At 40.4% G+C, this 18876-nt stretch overlaps 1 protein-coding gene across 6 annotated transcripts in view; it reads left to right on the top strand.

Moving 5' to 3' along the window:
* Window positions 1-18876, top strand: part of LOC129731234 (tyrosine-protein phosphatase Lar) — a 279571-nt gene that overhangs the window by 153795 nt on the left and 106900 nt on the right. For 4 of the 6 annotated variants that reach the window (XM_055691068.1, XM_055691070.1, XM_055691071.1 and 1 more), the window contains 6 exons: window positions 801-1187; window positions 1255-1388; window positions 1558-1708; window positions 12790-12813; window positions 14304-14404; window positions 14666-14858. In XM_055691068.1, coding sequence (XP_055547043.1) covers window positions 801-1187; window positions 1255-1388; window positions 1558-1708; window positions 12790-12813; window positions 14304-14404; window positions 14666-14858 — 990 coding nt within the window. The remainder of the gene's footprint in view (window positions 1-800; window positions 1188-1254; window positions 1389-1557; window positions 1709-12789; window positions 12814-14303; window positions 14405-14665; window positions 14859-18876) is intronic. The other 2 variants (XM_055691072.1, XM_055691069.1) reach the window with 1 other exon arrangement.

Raw genomic sequence — 18876 nt, 5'->3', positions numbered from 1 at the left:
CACCTTTTAATAGGTGCAGTGAACACATTTTTCCAGCTTAGACGAAATCCATGAAGAGAAAACAGGTGTAATTCTGTGTGTGTGATGGAAACAGAAAGGTACCGGCCCGAAAGACTTTCACAATATGACTTTACAACTGCGGAGCCAACTTTCGAATGGGGAAAAAGCTTTTCGTACAGGTGTATGTTTGTTCTTGAAATGCATTTTTTCTTTCTCGTCCGTTGTTCTACGTGCAATGGCGCTGCTTCTCTGTCGGTGAGATGATGACGTTGGCGGGAGTGAACGTTTTTGTTGCAAACTTTGTCTACACCAAACAAACATTTGAAAAGTTTACCTTCATGTGCTTTTATGGAGGAAACGAATGCTTAGTTTCTGGCAACAGAAAGATAGACGTATGTTGGTTGTGATGAACGTACGCAACCAACAGGCAGTTTTCAGTGGAACAATTTAGGAAAAAACACTCTCTGTTTGTCTGTGGCAGCAAGGTATATGGATGATCTTAATAGTGTGCCATACACGTTTTTTGCCGCTTGGCTGTGCATCATCGTTACACCTGAAAACGTAGCCACTATGAGGAACTAACTGTATTATCCGGTTGCTTAGGCGAAAATTGCTCTGCATTTCACTCTTGCGGTGATGATCTACACTGCAAGCGGATGGGCTACAGTAATTAGTCAGTCTTGGTGAAGGATGAGGGAGGATTATGTTGAAATATTGGACAGTGTAGAGCGTGCCTTTCCGAAAGTATATTTTTTAATAAGGGATAAAAATAAATCTTATACCTTTCTCGTCCACTGCAGGGAGCCTTCAAATAGACAACAGCGAGGAAAGTGACATGGGTCGGTACGAATGCGTGGCAGAGAACTCTGTCGGCACGGAACACACTAAGCAGACGAATCTGTACGTGAAAGTACGTCGAGTTCCACCGACCTTCTCTCGTCCACCGGAACCCATCTACGAGGTAATGCTAGGAGGTAACCTAACGCTGACCTGCGTTGCGGTTGGATCACCCATGCCATACGTCAAATGGCGTCAGGGAATTGACCACGATTTGACACCAGAGAACGATGTCCCGGTCGGACGAAATATCCTGGAGCTGAGTGACATACGCCATAGCACCAATTACACATGTGTCGCGTCCTCGACTCTCGGTGTCATTGAGGCAACAACGTTGGTTAAGGTACAATGTAAGTAATTAACTGGAAATAATAAGGATAATCAGATTGATGACGATTGGTATCTTTTTTCATGCAGCGCTGCCAGCGGCACCCACTGACGTAACGATATCGGAGGTAACCGCAACCCAAGTTCGCTTAGAGTGGTCGTACAAGGGACCCGAAGATTTGCAATACTACGTTATCCAGTACAAGCCGAAGAATGCCAATCAGGTGAGCGTTCGATGAGAAAGGTCGGAAAGTGAAATCCTATAATCTTTCACTTTTTTTTACTGCCCCCATTCCGGGAGGAAAGTGATCACAAAATGATAAAATTAATTTTCAATAATTGACAGTATTATTAATGGCATATCCTCGTTTTTCTTGTGCTTCTCCTTTGCAGGCATTCAGTGAAATCAGCGGTATTATTACCATGTTCTACGTCGTACGGACGCTGAGTCCGTACACAGAGTATGAGTTTTATGTGATCGCTGTGAACAATATCGGTAGAGGGCCGCCCTCGCTGCCAGCCACGTGTACCACCGGAGAAACAGGTATTTTCTTTTGGTTTTCATTTCCTCTCCCGAAACCCTACTCGTTTTTCCGGTTTTCCACATCCCACATTGATACACACATTCACTCGTAAACATCACATAAAGTTTTTTTTCATACACATCAAACATCGAAGGTATCAATTCCTGTTGCTTAATGTTCCAACCAGAGCACCGAAACAAATATAATACTCCATCCATTAACACGTATCATAATCGATGGTCTGTCTGGTTCTATCATAAACCACCATGAAAGTAACACGTAACAATAATCGGCCGCCAGCGTCACCGGACACAACCGTATCTGTTGTTCGTTACGTCCGAACCGCCACCGGCCGAAAAGGAACAGGAAAATTATGACCCCCAAACTACGCACACCGATTCCGATCGAAAATGTCAACATTGATTTTATTTATTACTCGTGCCAAATCCGTAGAACTCTATTAGGTTTGATGACGCATTTCGCCACCGCTTCGCGACTTCACTCCGAGGTTCGGTGTAAACATAGCAAGAGAAAAGGCAAGCAAACATGTTCCGCTATTAGTCTTTTGTTTGACCTTAGGTCGGTCACTAATTTTTACAATAAGAAAGGGGAATTTACGGACCTATGGTAGCGGTTACAATTATTGGTGAAGTTTATAAAACAAATATTTGATGCATATTTTCACTTTTTCTCGATAAAAAAGAATTAAAGGGTTTTGCATGTTTTTAGGAAACGATTGTCAATGTGAATTTGAAAAAAAATTACGAAAAATAACATAAATAAATGATGATTTTGTGATATTCTAATGTGACATTGTGATTTTCAAATGTATGTCAATGTCAATTTTCAATGATTCGCAGTAGCCCTAAGTCAAAATAAAACCTTAGGTATTATGTTTGGTTAGGCCTAAAAGAGCTTTGAAATATTTGAAAAATAGAATAGAACTTGATTCCTGGGTTTTTTACATATATTTGATATTATTTGATATTTACAAATTGCGGAATTAGAAGACTTTGAAGATTTTCAGATTGATAGACTGCTGTATTAACAGATTTCTCTCTGATTTCTGGGTTTGTACTTATATGTTTGAATTTATAACTCCCAGAGTTGATTTCAGGATTCATAAAATTCTAGATTCTCTAGTGTCATGAAAATCTAGAATTTGGAATATTATGTTGTATATGATTTTTGGATTGACGCTAGGTCAAAATACGTTTCTAAATTTATGAATTTAATAGTTACCCAAATTTATAGTTTGCAGTATTCACAGATTACTCTATTATTTAATGGCTTAATTGTTTGAATATGTTTGAATTAATAAATTTCTATAATCAGAAAATTGTATATTGATATAAAACTGTATAACAGATTTCTGGGATACCGCATTTTTCAATTTATTTGTTTCTTATTTCTTACATACTTCCAAATGTCAAGATTTGGAGATTTTAGGAGTAGTAAATTTGTAGATTCATGGATTTACAAAAACCTCAATTTTCAATGGCATATGGCATCACTCGCCGATAAAAGGTTCATTCAAATCATTCAAAGTATTACCCACGCTGACAACAACCTTGTCGCATTTTTCTGGCAGAAATCGAACACTTTTACGATGAAAGTGCACGTCTTTTGAGGCTATCCACGAATCAAGTCATTTTACGATGTCTTCATATGAGTAGTACTACTAGATCAGCCAGACCAATATGACAGGTGTAAAAGAGCTTACAGAACATAACCTTCGCAGCGTGTATATTCGAGCAGACGTCGAACATAGCCGAACAATCTCCATTAGTTTCTTACCTTTAGGTTGCTGTAGTGAATCCAATGTTCATTGCCCGTCATGTTGCGATGAAGAAAACTCTTCTTTTTTGCCATTGGAGCCGTTGTTCACACGTGGTAAAACAACGCTTAATGTCTTTGATTTTAAAACGTTTTATTTGAATCCTTAAAACCCTAGGGTCCTTATTTTTTTAAATATCTTCAAAGCATACAATCGCTTAAAACTGACATGGATCCTTACTTATTTATTTATTTAATCAATTGGAAGTAGCCAATATACAATATTCTAATACAGTGTTTACTTACATGTTCATGTTCATGAGCATACAACGCGCTTCATATGACTGAAAAGGAAATAATGTCCAGCCTAATTTACGAATTAGACTGAACATTATTTCCTTTTCATAATAATAATATATTACAATAGAAATTGCTTTTATACTGAATCTGTTCTTTCTTCTCGTGCGATTATGAAAGGTGACCATAAAATGCTGCAATATTCCAGCATTGATCTTACATATGTTATATGTGGTGTTTTGATGATATACGAGTCCTGAAAATTGCAACGAAAGCGATTCACAAAGCCTGGTATGTTATTAGCTTTGTGGATTATTGTGTTGTAATGCTCAATGACGGCTAGTTTGAAGTCCAAGATAATTCCTAAGTCCATAACTCTTTCACATTTTCCTGAAGTTTGTTTGCTAATGAAAATGTAATGTTTGGTATTGTTCTTTGTCCTTTTGTTCTGGAATGGATCGATGTCTTCTCATTTCTTATTCCCAAAAAGAGCTTTATGTCGTCAGTATAAATTACCACTTAGTTTCTTGAGAATATAGGAAAAGTCGGTAACGTACAAGATGAAAAGAAGAGGTCCTAAGTGAGAACCTTGGGGTACACCAGAAGTGGCTAGGGTCGGATTTGAGTTTTGTCCGTTAAATTGCACTATTTCTTGGCGATTAGTTGAATGTGATTAAAGCCACTACAGGAATGCTGGCTCAAGCACATTTTTCGCAATTTTAAGAGTAGCATTGGTATGTCTATGCGATCAAATGCGTTGCTAAAATCCGCGTGAAGAGTTTCTATTGCAATGCATTGCTAGCATTCCATTGCGCTCAATAAATAAATAAATAAACGTAAAATGTAAGCAGATAAACCTATTTTAGTATTGTAGGGGAATTGGGGCAAAATCGACATTTTGCTGACATTTTACGTTAATCAGACACCTACCATTCGATTTCTGAGACTTTTTTACTCAAAATAAGATATAATTTGACTACTACTTTAAGATATTAGCGAATTACCATTAATACTCATAAATAATCGATATATGTGGACAAACTCTTAGAATTTTGATATTTGGCTTCAAAACAAAATGGCGTCGAAAAAACCACAAAAAATACCGGTTTCTCAAAAATTCAAAATGGCGCCATTGTTGTCCCTTAAGTTGAAATATGTTCAAACTCAGGGAAATTTATTTTCGCATCAAACTTTATCAAAAAATCATACATAGGAGCCAAGGCAAAAAAATTGTTGCACTGTGTAATTTTTAAATTCAAGTGAATTGGTCTATGTTGAACAGCCCTTGAAGAAGCTTCTCACCAAATCGATTTTTCAACTTGGAGAAATACTTTTTTATTAACAATAACGCTTCGACTAGGGCGTGAAATTTTTGCTATTCCACGATAATTACTTATGGGTCATTTCATCTCAAGTGTGCACACCTCATGTACGCGACCTTCTCAGATTTGGCTCGAAGTCTGTGGAATAGTTGATTTAAGGTCATTATGCAAAAATCCCAATTTTCGTGCCGATCGGTCCACCCCTCGCCCCGTGAGACCCTACCCTTTTTTGAAAAAAGTGCAGCTTTTCGTCAAAAAGTCTTGTTTACTCTCAATTATAGCTTCAAAGGCATGATGTCTAAAAATAAATTGATACATGGATTTAAAAAAAACAGCTAGTTGAGAATTTAAAAAAAATAATTTTTTTTTGAGCGACAGTGTTGCCAGATATATTGTTTGAATTTGCATTTTTCGGTAAATGAACCATAGTAACAATAGCAATTCCATCGTGTTCCTGAGAAAATTTTACATATAAAACACTTATCACCATACCTCGGGGTGATCAATAATATACTGGGAAACCATTACGCAAGTCTCGTAACGCCAACAGATAAATATGCTTTTCTTGTTGTTATGTGAACTTCAAAAATAACCAAAAATTTAAAAGCATCTTTTTTTTTTTTTTGAACCTTCAACTATTCATCAACATTTTTTCAAAATCCATGCATCAATTTTTCTTCAAAATCATGCCATAATTGAAAGAAAACTAGACTTTTTGACGAAAAATTGGACTTTTTTAAAAAAGGGGGCGAGAGCTGAACCGACCGGTACCAAATTTGGGATTTTTGCATAATGACCTTAAATCAACCATTCCACAAAATTTGAGTCAAATCAGAGGAGGTCGGTGACACGTTTGTCTCCTTTTTCGCACAGTTGATATAGAATGACCCTTATGTCAAATTTCCGGCCAAATAAGGCACTAGAAATGAAAATGGAATGAAATTGTTTCATTTTCAACAAATTCCTCCAACTGCTGTTTCACTTAGAGCAGCATTCCCGTGAACTTTTTTTAACTCTCGATGCGCTTCAGCAGTCGTTTTCGTTGAATGAAATGAGAAAAGAAACACTTCCCACGCAACTAAAAGAATATGACCCCACAATAAATTCATATGTCTAAGCTTGGTACTCACTACTGGCGCTATTTATTGACTAATAGCGAGAACTTAGTTACGCACTCAATATATACAACATGTTTGATTTATTATTTACACGATTGATTGATTTTTGTTTATTAAAGGCAGACAGTGTGTGCAGCTGTGAAAGCGAAAAATAGGCGAACTGAAAATATGATACTTACTTTACTTTACTTTTTGGGCTAACGGACCGTTCACCGGTCTTGGGCCGAAAGAATTAGAGATATCCAGCTTCTTCTGTCTTGTGCAGCTGTTTTCCTGTCTCCTCGTACACCAGCAGTTCGTGCATCTTCTCCCACCGCGCATATCCACCGCATGCGAGGCCTACCACGCAGTCGACGGCCTCTTCCTAGTTCTCTACTGAAGATAGTTTTGGCGGCTCTCGCGTCAGGCATTCTGGCTACATGTCCAGCCCGCTGAAGCCTGCCCCGCTGTATTACCTTTACTATATCAGCATGTTTGTATACCTGGTACAACTTGTGGTTCATGCGTCTGCGCCACACTCCATCTTCTAGTTCAGAACTTTACGCTCAAAAACTTCGAGCACTCGTCGATCAGCTTCCTTCAGCGTCCATGTTCCATATCCGTGAAGGGCCACCGGGAGTATCAGCGTCCTACACAGCGTTAGTTTTGTGCGAGTTTGCAAACTACGACCCCTTAGCTAGTTACGTAGTCCGTAGAAGGAAACAGCTGCAACTCGTCGTGACACTTCACGGCTCATATCGTTGTCACATGTCACAAGCGTACCAAGATAAACGAATTCGTCAACCACTTCAAATCGTTCCCCATCTATCTCCTCCTCAGCACCAACACCACGGGAACTCCCACGCTCCCTGCCAGCTTACAAGGCCCAATCTCGCCGCTTCCCTCTTAAAAGGTACGAATGCCTCCTCCACGGCCTTACGGTCGATACCGATGTCGTCCGCAAAACCAAGAAGCGTGTCAGATTTCGTGATGTTCGTACCGTTTCTTTGCACGTTTGCTCTTTGTACTGCACCTTCAAGGGCGATGTTGAATAGTAAGTTAGAGAGCGCATCGTCCTGCTTTAGTCCATCCAACGTTACGAACGCAACTGATGTCTCGCCAGCTATCCGCACGCATGATTTCGATCCCTCCAGCGTCATACGACTCAGCTTAATTAGTTTGGTCGGAAAACTGTGTTCCAGCATGATCTGCCACAGCTCGTTTCTTTTCACTGAGTCGTATGCCGCCTTGAAATTCACAAACCGATGGTGCCTCTGCAGGTTATACTCCCGGAACTTATCGAGGATCTGCCGCAGGGTGAAGATTTGAAGAATAGGATACGGGAGACCACTTTATATGCGGAGTTGAGCAACGTAATGCCTCGATAGTTGCAACAATCCAATTAATGACCCTTCTTATAGATAGGGCATATGAGGCCTTCCAACCAGTCGTTTGGCATTTGTTCATCCGCCCAGATCCTTAGTATTATCTGGTAGATCGCATAGTACAGCCGCTCGCTTCCCGCTTTTAGAAGTTCGGCCGGGTTTCCGTCCTTCCCAGCGGCCTTGCCGTTTTTCAGCTCACTAATCACCTTTTTCACCTCCTCTTGTGTTGGTGGCTCCAAATTGTTCGTCGCTCTGCTCATCCGACTCCTTATCGTTCAATAGCGTCTGAAAATGCTCCTGTCACCTGGCTGCAATCGTCGGTTTATCAATAAGCAAGTTGCCGTCTGACGCGTAGCCGCAGTGAGCATGCGGCTTCTGGCACGGTTCTTCTCATCTGTCGCTCTCTGGCACTCGGCATCGAACCAGCCTTACGGTGTCTTCCATGCGTCGCACCTCTCTCGCAGTCGTTTCGATGGCACCGTGGATTCTGCTCCACAGCCCATTTATGTCTTCCACTCCTTCCTCCTGCTGTTCTGTGATCCGTTGATCCAGCTCTCTGGCGTATTCTGCTGCCACGCCATCAGTTTTCAACCGCTGAGTGTTGAAACGCGTCGTCCTCTCTGTGCGAGATTTCAGCACGTTCGACAACCGTGCGCGGATCTTACAAACGACGAGATAATGGTCAGAGTCAATGTTTGGTCCCCGAAAAGATCTAACATCAGTAACATCCGAAAAGTTCCGACCGGCAATCAGTATGCGATCGATCTGGGAGCAGGCTTCTCCATTTGGATGCCTCCAGGTGTGTTTCCGAATATTCAAACGTGGAAAATAGGAGCTACTTTCCTCTGACCGCGGCAAAGTTCATCAGCCTAAAGGAGGCTATGCCTTCCAATGACCAGACGGAAGAATTCCTCCCTTCCAACCTGTGCGTTTGCGTCTCCGATGACGACTTTTACGTTGTGTTTTGGGCACTCGTCATAGATTCACTCAAGCTTGTAGTTCTATGACTTCATCGGATTTGTCGTTTGTTGGTTTTGCGTAGGTGTTGATTAAATTGTAGTTGAAGAATTTCCCCTTGATCCTCAACACGCATATACGGTCATCTTGGGGCATCCACCGGATGACTCTTGTTTCCTGATTTCCCAGCACTACGAAACCGACGCTCCGTTCCGCTGCTTTTCCGCCACTGTAGTAGATGTGGTACTTGAAAGAAGTGTGTGCAATAGGGTCTACTGCACGGAATTCCTTTTGACCACCGAACCTTCTGAATCGCTGCGATTTCGACTCTCTGCCGCTGTAGTTCTCGAGCAAGCAAGTCAGCCTGCGCCGGTTCATTGAGAAATCCAAGTACCCAATTTCCAATCGTTTACCTTAATCTTCTTCCGTCTTCGTAGCCTAGGTCTTTGCCGATTGATCCGTTCCGTTCTAATTTCGTTGTTCGTGGTTGAAGAAGGGTCCGGTATACTACCTTACCAGGGTCGCGATACCTACATCCTGCTGATGGGGCTGCCATCTTAGGTGTAGCTGGCGGGATACAGCATTCCATAATTCAGCCGCCCGCTCTGGGTCAGACGCTGTTGCACGCGGCCCCTAATATGGGGACACAGCCGCGTACGACCCCCCCCCCCCCCCCCGGGTTGATTACCCGATCTCCGCTAAGGTTACTCGTATGCCGGTTGGCACCTCGTGGAGGTTGGGATAGGAGTTGCTGGACAGAGGTGACCACATTAGGGTCTTAAGTTACACGTGTCGAAGAGTTATCGGCATCAGCTGACTTTTCTGTGTCTGATAAGAAATTCCTTTCAGTCGCATAAATAACGCCTGCACAGCAGGGTGTGCAGTTATTAGGGATGAGCAATAGAATAAGTCAGCAGTTGAATGTGATACGCATATAGATTGTGGCACAGTGCCACCGTCCCAGTAGTTTGAATGGTCAAAACACCATGCTGGGGACAAGGAGATTGTGGGTTCTTGTCCCGTCTGGATGCGGTATATTTTTCCAAGTCTGTATCAGTTGTGTGTTCAGTTCGCTTATTTTTCGCTTCATCAGCTGCACACACCTTTAATGAAATAGAATGTTGACGGGTGAGTCATTGTTAAAAATAGAAATTATAGTTAAAAAAAATGATTGATTTTTGTCAAAAATATATCTAGATCCGAAAACTTTTGGAATTCTGGATTCAGAGTGTTCTGGATTTCTAAACAATACTGATGATTTTTTTTTTTTCTTCACAAATCATTTATTTGACACGGCACAAATGCAATTCAATGTTTAACGGCGCCAATTATATCGGATGACTTAAAATCTATAAGCAATTTTTATCCTCGCTGCCGACTACGAGCTGAAATTAAGTCTATCTTAAAACTAGCATGTATTATTCAATCAGTGTTTTGTAGTTGAATGGTCGTCTGATGATCATCGAATGAATATGCAGCAAGTGTGGATTTGTTCTGCTAAGCCACGATGCCATTAGCTGGGACAGGGGCTTGTAATCCTCGGGTTCTGAGGGTATTGTGCGGGGTCTAGTTGCTGGTTTTGGTTCGTTGTTGTTGTTCGCTGGTGTTCAAGTTGCCATATGGTGTGTGCCGCTGAGCCAAGATATAAAGAAAGGCCTCGGGTTTTCCTGGCGAGTTCGTGTGGGGTTCAATTGCTGGTTCCAAAATCGAGGTCTACGACGTGTTCTTGCCGTTTTGTTGAATGTGGGTGGAAAGGAATGGGACTAGACTTGGGCATGGATGGATTTCAGGAAAATGTATATAAGGGACATGTAGGGTAGGTCGCGACTCGCCAAGACATCACGAACAGGGACAGCTGGTTCTCTACCCTCGGCCCGGAGGGAAGTTATTAATTTAGACCTGGCGTCACGGTGTACAGGGCATGACCAAACAACGTGCTCTATGTCGTGATAACCTTCACCACAGGCACTGCTGATGATTTTGGTACTGACTAGGTTAATGCAAATATTCGCTATCATGAATCCGATCATTCAAAAACATCATCGAATCAATAACAATTAAAAATACATTGGATTTGTTTAAAACATTTTGCATTTAACGACGACTCTGGTTTTATTCTTATGCATTCGGTTCCATGTTACTGGCACCAGCGTCAGTAAATTCTGTTGTAACAAGGCTCGCTATTGGCTGTTTCGGTTGCTGACGGTGATTAGGGATGCACGATTTGATATTTACAAAAATAAAATAAAATATAATTTTAAGGATTCAGAATTTATAGATTTGGGTTTAAAATGTTTCTGTGTTTGTTAGGTTCTTTTGAAAAATATTAAGCTGTATCGGGTAACGAACGTCTTCGGCAGTGGTTTTGTTCGGGTGGTTTTTTTGTCTAAGATTATTGAAGAAAACCATAGACGTTTGATACCCTCTCCAATTCCTGTTCTCAAAAAGTATGTATTCTTCATTTTTAAATTTATAGATTGTTTAATTACTTAGTTTCAAAAGAATCATATACCTGAACCGCTAGTTTCTAGTTAATTTTTAATTTACTATTCAAAAGCATTTCTGTCCACTAATTTAAATAGTTGCTATTTTATCTACTATTATTGGATATTTTATCCGCCGAACGTCCGATCATATCCTTAATAAGGTTGAACATCATAAATAATTGTAAAACAGGTTCTGAACATTCTGACGTCATGTTTTTATATCCACGAATTTAAATTCTTTATTCGCGATTTTCCTCATTTCCGAACTCTATCAAAATTGTTATCAATCATAATAATATCATATTACAACTGAAATGATGGAAATCAGCCATCCATTGAACACATGCTGCTTGCCTTCTTCGCATTGTTCGTTCCCTATCGTCGTCATACTACCACTCTCCTGGTGATGACGGCAAGCTGACGGTCTTTCACTACCCCCACCAGTTGGTACTGATTCTATGACCGACCCTACTGGAGATCCTGGACGATGAACTTGGCTTTCGACCATTAAATATTACTTATTGTACAACCAATTATTCAATGTTTCAGTAATTTATCTTCATTAATTGCTAATGGTAGCCCCGCAGTCGCACCTAGATTGTAATACACAGAGCGCAAAACCAATAAGCACAAACTAAATATAATGGTCGTTGCTTGTGGTTACAGCACCGGCCCAATTTTCGGAATAACACATGAAAATCGACATTTTACCGTAAAGAATCGAGTCTTAACTTGGGCCTAATGTATAAAATAATTCCAAAGCTGCTGAAACGAAGACAAGGTGGTTTCCAAATGCTTGATCAGAACTGTAACATAATCACGACTAGAAGCGGGTATCGTAAGGATTTTTGGCTTTTCTGGAGAACAGCTCAAACGATTTGGCCCACTCGTGCAGATTTAATGCATGTTTAGATATGTGTAGACTCGTTGTGAAATACATGGTATTATTTCACTACATCGCCAAATGTTACTTAGCTTGCTGTGTCTGCTGATGACTGGACGGTTCCACATACATATTTATTACTCAGAAATCGGGAAAATGCTGCATAATTACCTTCGTTGGTTCGACATATTGTGGTTTAGAATGTTGAATTTAAATGGCACAGCAACAGGATTTTCCAGAAAAAAAAACATCACATTTCGAACAAATGACTACAACACAATATACTGTTAAAAACTTTAATTCCAAACACACATCAATCCCAATGCCAATCTATACCGAAATCCAATCACAGAACTGTTGTTACTTACCTTCGAATAAAAAAAAACGAACAATTTACTTAGATGTTTTCCATTCCTTTTCATCATGCTTCATTTCATCTTAAACTGACAAACCCAACGTGTCCATTATCGTATTATCCCGAAACAAATCAAAACGAATATATTCAAACCAATAACGTGTGGTTGTAACTCGATCCGACAACACACATATCGAATCGTTTTTGCTTTGGATTTTGTCGCCCGACGCGTCATCGCCGTAAATGTAAGTGACTATTTTCGCAAAACATTTTGGAGCTCGTATATCCACATAGATAGTAGCTGGTTTTTCTCTTTTTGTTCATCCAGCCGGATGCGTAGCTTACAGAAAAAAAAGTCTTAATTTTGCGTTTTGATAGACGTTTTCCTTTTCGGTTACAACTTTTAATTTTTCAAACTTCGTCCGCTAGCAAACCCACAACCGTAGTCACACATTAACAGACATTTTTCACAATTTTTTGAAAATCATTTATATCTCTTCCCATCTCAAATGCCACCGATTCCGCGACCATACTTGCGAACAGGCGATTCTGCCTATGGAGGTTCCAGTAAGTAACTTTTTGCGTACATTTTTCACTATCTTTTAGCATCAAATATTTGCCGTTTCCTTTTTTGAATTTATCAGATCTTGGTGCAAGCTGTTTATGTTCGATTTACCGTTACATTCGTAGATTTTTTCCTGAAGAAATATCCATACCTCTCCTCGATATTCCTGCGCCACGTAGTAGCAACTGTTGTTCTTTTGCCCTTGTTTGTAGGTTACTTTCTCCAATTTTCATGTCCGTTGCTTTATCTTTTCGCCGGTTCCACATTGTTCAATTTACATTTCCATTTGTGGAAAAGCGGGGCAAAGTTTTTCACCGTGAAAACAACGTTTGCGTCTTTGGCTGCAACTTTTTCTGCTCCCCGTTTGCTTTAGATTTTTTTTGTGTTGCTCTCTGTACTTATTTTTGCTACAGTAGAGATTGGTTTGATAGACCCATAGAAACGGTACAGTCATTGTGACCCCATTATTTCTAGCGCCACTGTACAGGGTTCCAGTGTTCCCTTTCATTGCATTGCAAATATTCAATTTCCCAAAAGAGGAAAACTTTTGTTTTAGTCTTATGGTGCTGTTTTCACAATTTCCATTCTCACCCGTTCCTCTGTCTTAAAAACGAATAAGATGTTTATTTTATCTTACTTTTTCTGCGGACTCTATTTCCACCCAAAGTGGGAAAAACGGGTGTTATGCGGGACACCTCCACATCCTGCACGGTTCGCCTTGGTTGCCGAACCGGAAAATTGGGTAAGCGGAGGAACAGATTTGTGTCGTGTCGATAATAAAACTTGAATTTTAGTCGTTAGAAGAAAATCCATTCTGCACTGCTTACCTTGCCCGACAGCCAGTTCATTGTTGGAAAATAATTCGAAAATTCAAAATGATGGAGGCGCTGCTCGATTACGTTCTTAGTGATGGTAAATAGCAATTTACTTAACTAATATTGAAATATGAGTGGATTGGGTTGTACAGCAGTCAAGCAGGTTTGCGATTATAAAACTTATTCTTTAAAATTGATAATATCATCCAAATCGACTTACGACATGGAACCTTCGTTTTTTAGGTAAAAAAAATCTGCACCTGAACTATGACTTTCTAGTTACGCAAAGTTTTTTAATCACATCCAAAAAAGTACCCTCAAATTCTCATTTCATCCTCAATTCACAATTTACCGTGTAGATTATTGCATCTCTTGTAAATATAACAGTACTTCTTGAAACTTCTTGGAACAGCACCGCCGCCGCTGCAAAATCGCTAGAGCTGCACTTTCCGAACCATCATTGTAACATTCTCTAGCTTTATTCCCACCAGTGCGAGAAAACGATTTCCGTTTCGAACATTAGTTTTTGTTTTGTTTCTTCGCCGCTGCCACCCGGCAGCTCCCGATTCCCTTACGAGGCAGGAGAGAACCTGAGAACGACCGAACCGATGCTAAACAAGTCGCTTCGTTTCACCGATTTTCACATTGTGATTCTTTCTTGTTTTCTTTTTTTCCAGAGATGGAAAGTGCACCGAGGAGCATTCAAGTGCGCCCGTTAAGTTCATCGACAATGGTTATCACTTGGGAGCCACCTGAGACGCCTAATGGACAAGTGACGGTAAGTTTTCGCCCTGTCGGAAGAGGGTCCTTTCCCATCTACTCTGTTCCACTTTCCATCGAATGTATGCTTGCCGACAACGAGTAACGGAACACAGCCGTCTGTACTAGTTAAATATGTAAACGTTTTCGGTGCACGTCGGCAAACATATACCTTCTTCAATAGCATGGAAAAAAGTACACATTCCGACAAGACATGCGACCGCACTCTAGGAAACATTGGTAATTCCGAAACTTTTCCATTCCATCCACTCGGAAATAGGGCTACAAAGTGTATTATACTACCAGTCCGAACCAGCCGGAAGCGTCCTGGGAGTCGCAGATGGTGGACAACAGCGAATTGACGACCATCTCGGAACTGACGCCACACGCAATCTACACCATCCGGGTTCAGGCGTTTACCTCGATGGGTGCCGGTCCGATGTCCAACCCGGTGCAAGTCAAAACACAGCAAGGTAATTATTTGATGTGATTGCTAACCCCCCAACCCTTCTCTCTTTTACGCTTTTGGTCCTTCCCAGCACGGTCTGTCTGTTTTCGCAGGACAACCGATTACAAAACAAATGTCAGCCCGCTGCTTACTTATTCAAATAAGCTCTAATAGGGTGTTAATTTCGGCCAACTCGGCCACCACACTTGGTGTTCCCACAGAAAAACAATGAATGGTAGATTGCGACCGGCATAAAATTTTCAGGAAAAGTAAGCCTTCCGTTTAACAGCGCCGTCCCGCATTGTCAATGTGGATAGTGCACGTCAGGTGAGGTGGTAGACATTTTTCCTCCCTCCAACCCGTTAGCGTTGTTGGCTTCACACCGTTCACATGTTGTTTTATTCGAATGGAATTTTTAATTATTGCAGCGGGATAAACAAACCCGTTCAAATGATCGAAACTAATCCATGCAGCAATATATAGCAAGCTTTCAAGTGGTGAATTTTTAACCAGTTTTAAACAAGTAACATGGATCTTGGTACAGTTTTATATATTTTTACTGTTATTCTATGTAACATGTAAAAGTTACGTTCGACTGAAAAATAATGTCTATCAGCGGGGTATCATTAATGATTTAGGGTTATAAGGAAATCCAATTTCATTGTAGTTGGCCAGGGAACAGAAGGACTTGTTCTTATAAATTTTACATTTACACTTCTAGTTGCATCAACGGTATTTCATAACTTAACACGTCGTTCTTTAGATCCCGAGGTAAATACTTTATTGGTAATTCGACTTTTTTTATTATTATTATCATAACAATTATTCCTTTATCTAGACTGATGACATCTTTTCGACTGAGAGAACAGACAGATGTTAGATGTGAGGTTCATTGACTTGTGCATTATTACCTACATTGTTTTTATAAAACAACATTTTTTTCTTTGCCATGTGATGTCTTTTATGATTAAATAAGTCGTTTTAACATTCCGAAATTTGGGAATCGCTGCTGCTGTCTTTAGTAGAAAGTAGATGAGCAAAACTCCGTAAAATACAGAGGCCATGACACCGTCTGCTCATAGTTAATAATCATGTCGTCTTTAATAATCTTCTTAAATCAGAATTCGAACCTACGATGGTTATTTAATTTAGTTTACACCCTATTTCACAGAAACATTGAAGAAAAAAAATTGCTTCTCTTAGAAACACAATTGGAAGTAAAAAAAAAACAACAAAAAAACAAAAAGTTACAACTTATAAAAATATGTTTTCCTTCAAGACATTGGTTTTTAGTATATCCCTAAAAAGGATGGTCTAAATCGTATAACCCAAGTAACAAAATTATAGATAAAGAAAAAAAAGTAACAAAATTGGTTTTATCAAAGTTTTATAGCACTGTTTTGGCTGCATTAAGCGTTATAAAACTTTGATAAAACCGATATTGTTACTAGGGAAGAGAACTCTCATGAGAAGTTAGCTGATGTGAACTTCATAACCCGTTAATTGTATGCGAGTTTATCGCTGCTTACTTTTAGGCTGTTTTGTTTTCCTTAAATGGTTACAGATTTGTGAAATACAGACTTTCAGAGTCCGTATGCAGACTTTTTTTGCGATTTTTAGGTATTTGTTGTAACTTCATGCAGTGCTTGCAAATTGTGTCTCTTTTCCCAGAATGTCGCAAATTTTTCCAAAAGGTTCGTGGGTCACGATTTTTTCCGACAAAATTTTGATGGAAATGAAACCGTCGAACACAAATACATTGTTTTACTTTAGGACAATAGCAAGCAACATTTTATGAAACGATGAAAAATCCATTTTACTGTCAACACTTGCGACTCACAAAGAATGGGTGATAAATTGTTCAAGTAATAGGCGGGGGCCTAGCGTGGTTGTTAACGTCTCCGCCAACCACGCTCGGGGTTCGAATCCCAACGCCGACATAGGTGTCGATGGTTGTGGGGTTGCGTGATCCACTCACAACCAACCCAACTGGGTAGATTCAATTCTAGCCGACACCGGGAGATTTTCTGAGGCGAAAAATCTCTGGGATCACGCCTTCCAACGCATGAGGAAGTAATCCGTTGGCGCCGGTCCGTTAAGCAACGGAGAGCCGCCTCCCGGGTGTCGGTGATTGGCACAACAACAGTGGCGGAACTAGACCGACGGAAAATAAGCGAGGATAAAAAAAATGTTCAAGTGATCGCAACCGCTTCTTTCTTCCGATAATTGCCATCTCGTGATTCTTCTCTGTCATATTCACACTTCGCTTCTATCAGTGAAGAGTGAGTCATCGGTTTGTAGAGCTACTGTAAATTTAATTTCTCTCAGAGTCGCATCGTATGATAGTTGTTACAGTCAATGATAGACATAGTATCACCGATTTTTTCGCCGATCACGAACAGAGCCTGCGAAGTCAATTTCAATTGACAATTACTAGGTTATAGTGACGCTTTGACCCTTGGCTTCCATTTGAAAAATATTTGTTTAATTTTCGTGCACTTTGTGAGTCAAATGAAAACTATTCAAAAGCTTTTGCTTTGATTTTGACAGCTGAAACGAAAGAATCGAAAAGGAAAACCATTTCTTTCAATGGAAAGCGGAAATTAACAGCGTCACTATCATCTGACGATTGTCAATTGAAAATGACAATGAGCGCTGACAGAGACAGCTTCCTTACAGTACTTCATGCATACAGATGGAAGAGCGTTAAGACAATCACTGACGAGGTGGCTACGGGACGTCAGCAATCAACAGCAAAAAAATCTCCGAAATATTGATCGGAAATTGCGTCGCATACTCATTGGATGCCATTACCGTTCCAACTAGCGTTTTGTTCAAGAAAACTACACTTTTAAACACGTTTTGCCCTAGAGCTCGAACTAGAAAAAAATGAAAGATTATAGCTTTTTAACCACTCCTGTGAATAGGTTTTTTGACCACTCCTGTGATTCAGAAACTCAAATAAGTTTTCCCGTAGTCTAATTTTTCGCGTAGTTGAGTAGTCAACGCTGAACACCAAACAGGAAAGAAACCAGTAATTAAATCTGTTTTACAACGAAAGTGTTCCTCGTGGCTCGATGACACTAGCCGAAAGGAATCAAATGAAAATTAAACTGTTTGAATCGAAATGAATGCGTTAAATATTTAGTTTCGTTATTAGGTTTCGAAAATGTAGAGCCCTGATCACCAATGTTGACCCCGAAAGCAAATCATTAAATTAACCAAAAATGACAAATTTCACAAAACTTTTCAAACTAGCTTTACCGAAACATCAAATGAGTCAAGGCTACCAGAAGTTGACGATTAATTGACCTATCATTTTTTTGCTGACACAGAAATAAAGGAGAAGAGCAGTATAGGTGCACATGATATCAGCACTGATTAGTTCATGGCACGCGGAACAACGACATTGAAATATGTTATTCATCTTCACATATAAACAGTGAAGCAACGATAACACTGGCCGACAAAAGTGAAAAAATGCTGCCCTAAAGCTCGAAATAACTGCCCTAGCAAGATTGAAGCTTTTTAACCATTTCTGTGAGTTTTGGTGCCCCTAGCCATTACCAAAACGCGTCAACTTACGTGAGAGTTTGAGTTTTAGGGCCCAGTGTTGACCAGTGTTATATTTAACACATCACAAAATTGTTCTTAATTTTATCCATCTTAATTTTATTCTTAATTTTATCCATCTAAAGATATAAAGTGATAGAGCGGGGGCCTAGTGAGGTTGGTAACGTCTCCGCCAACCACGCTCGACGCCTGGGTTCGAATCCCACCGCCGACATAGGTGTCGATGGTTGTGAGGTGGCGTGATCCACTCACAACCAACCTAACTGGTCTAGATTCAATCCTAGCCGACACCGGGAGATTTTCTGAGGCGAAAAATCTCTGGGATCACGCCTTCCATCGCATGAGGAAGTAAAGCCGTTGGCGCCGGTCCGTTAATAATAAACGGGTCGTGAGTTAGGGTCCTGGGTGTGGAGTCGTCTCCCTGGGCGTCGGTGATTGGCCACAACAGTGGCGGAACTAGACCGACGGAA

This window comes from Wyeomyia smithii, chromosome 3, assembly GCF_029784165.1.
Source record: "Wyeomyia smithii strain HCP4-BCI-WySm-NY-G18 chromosome 3, ASM2978416v1, whole genome shotgun sequence".
Taxonomy (NCBI): Eukaryota; Metazoa; Arthropoda; class Insecta; order Diptera; family Culicidae; genus Wyeomyia; species Wyeomyia smithii.
This window is presented reverse-complemented; position numbering and strand designations above follow the sequence as displayed.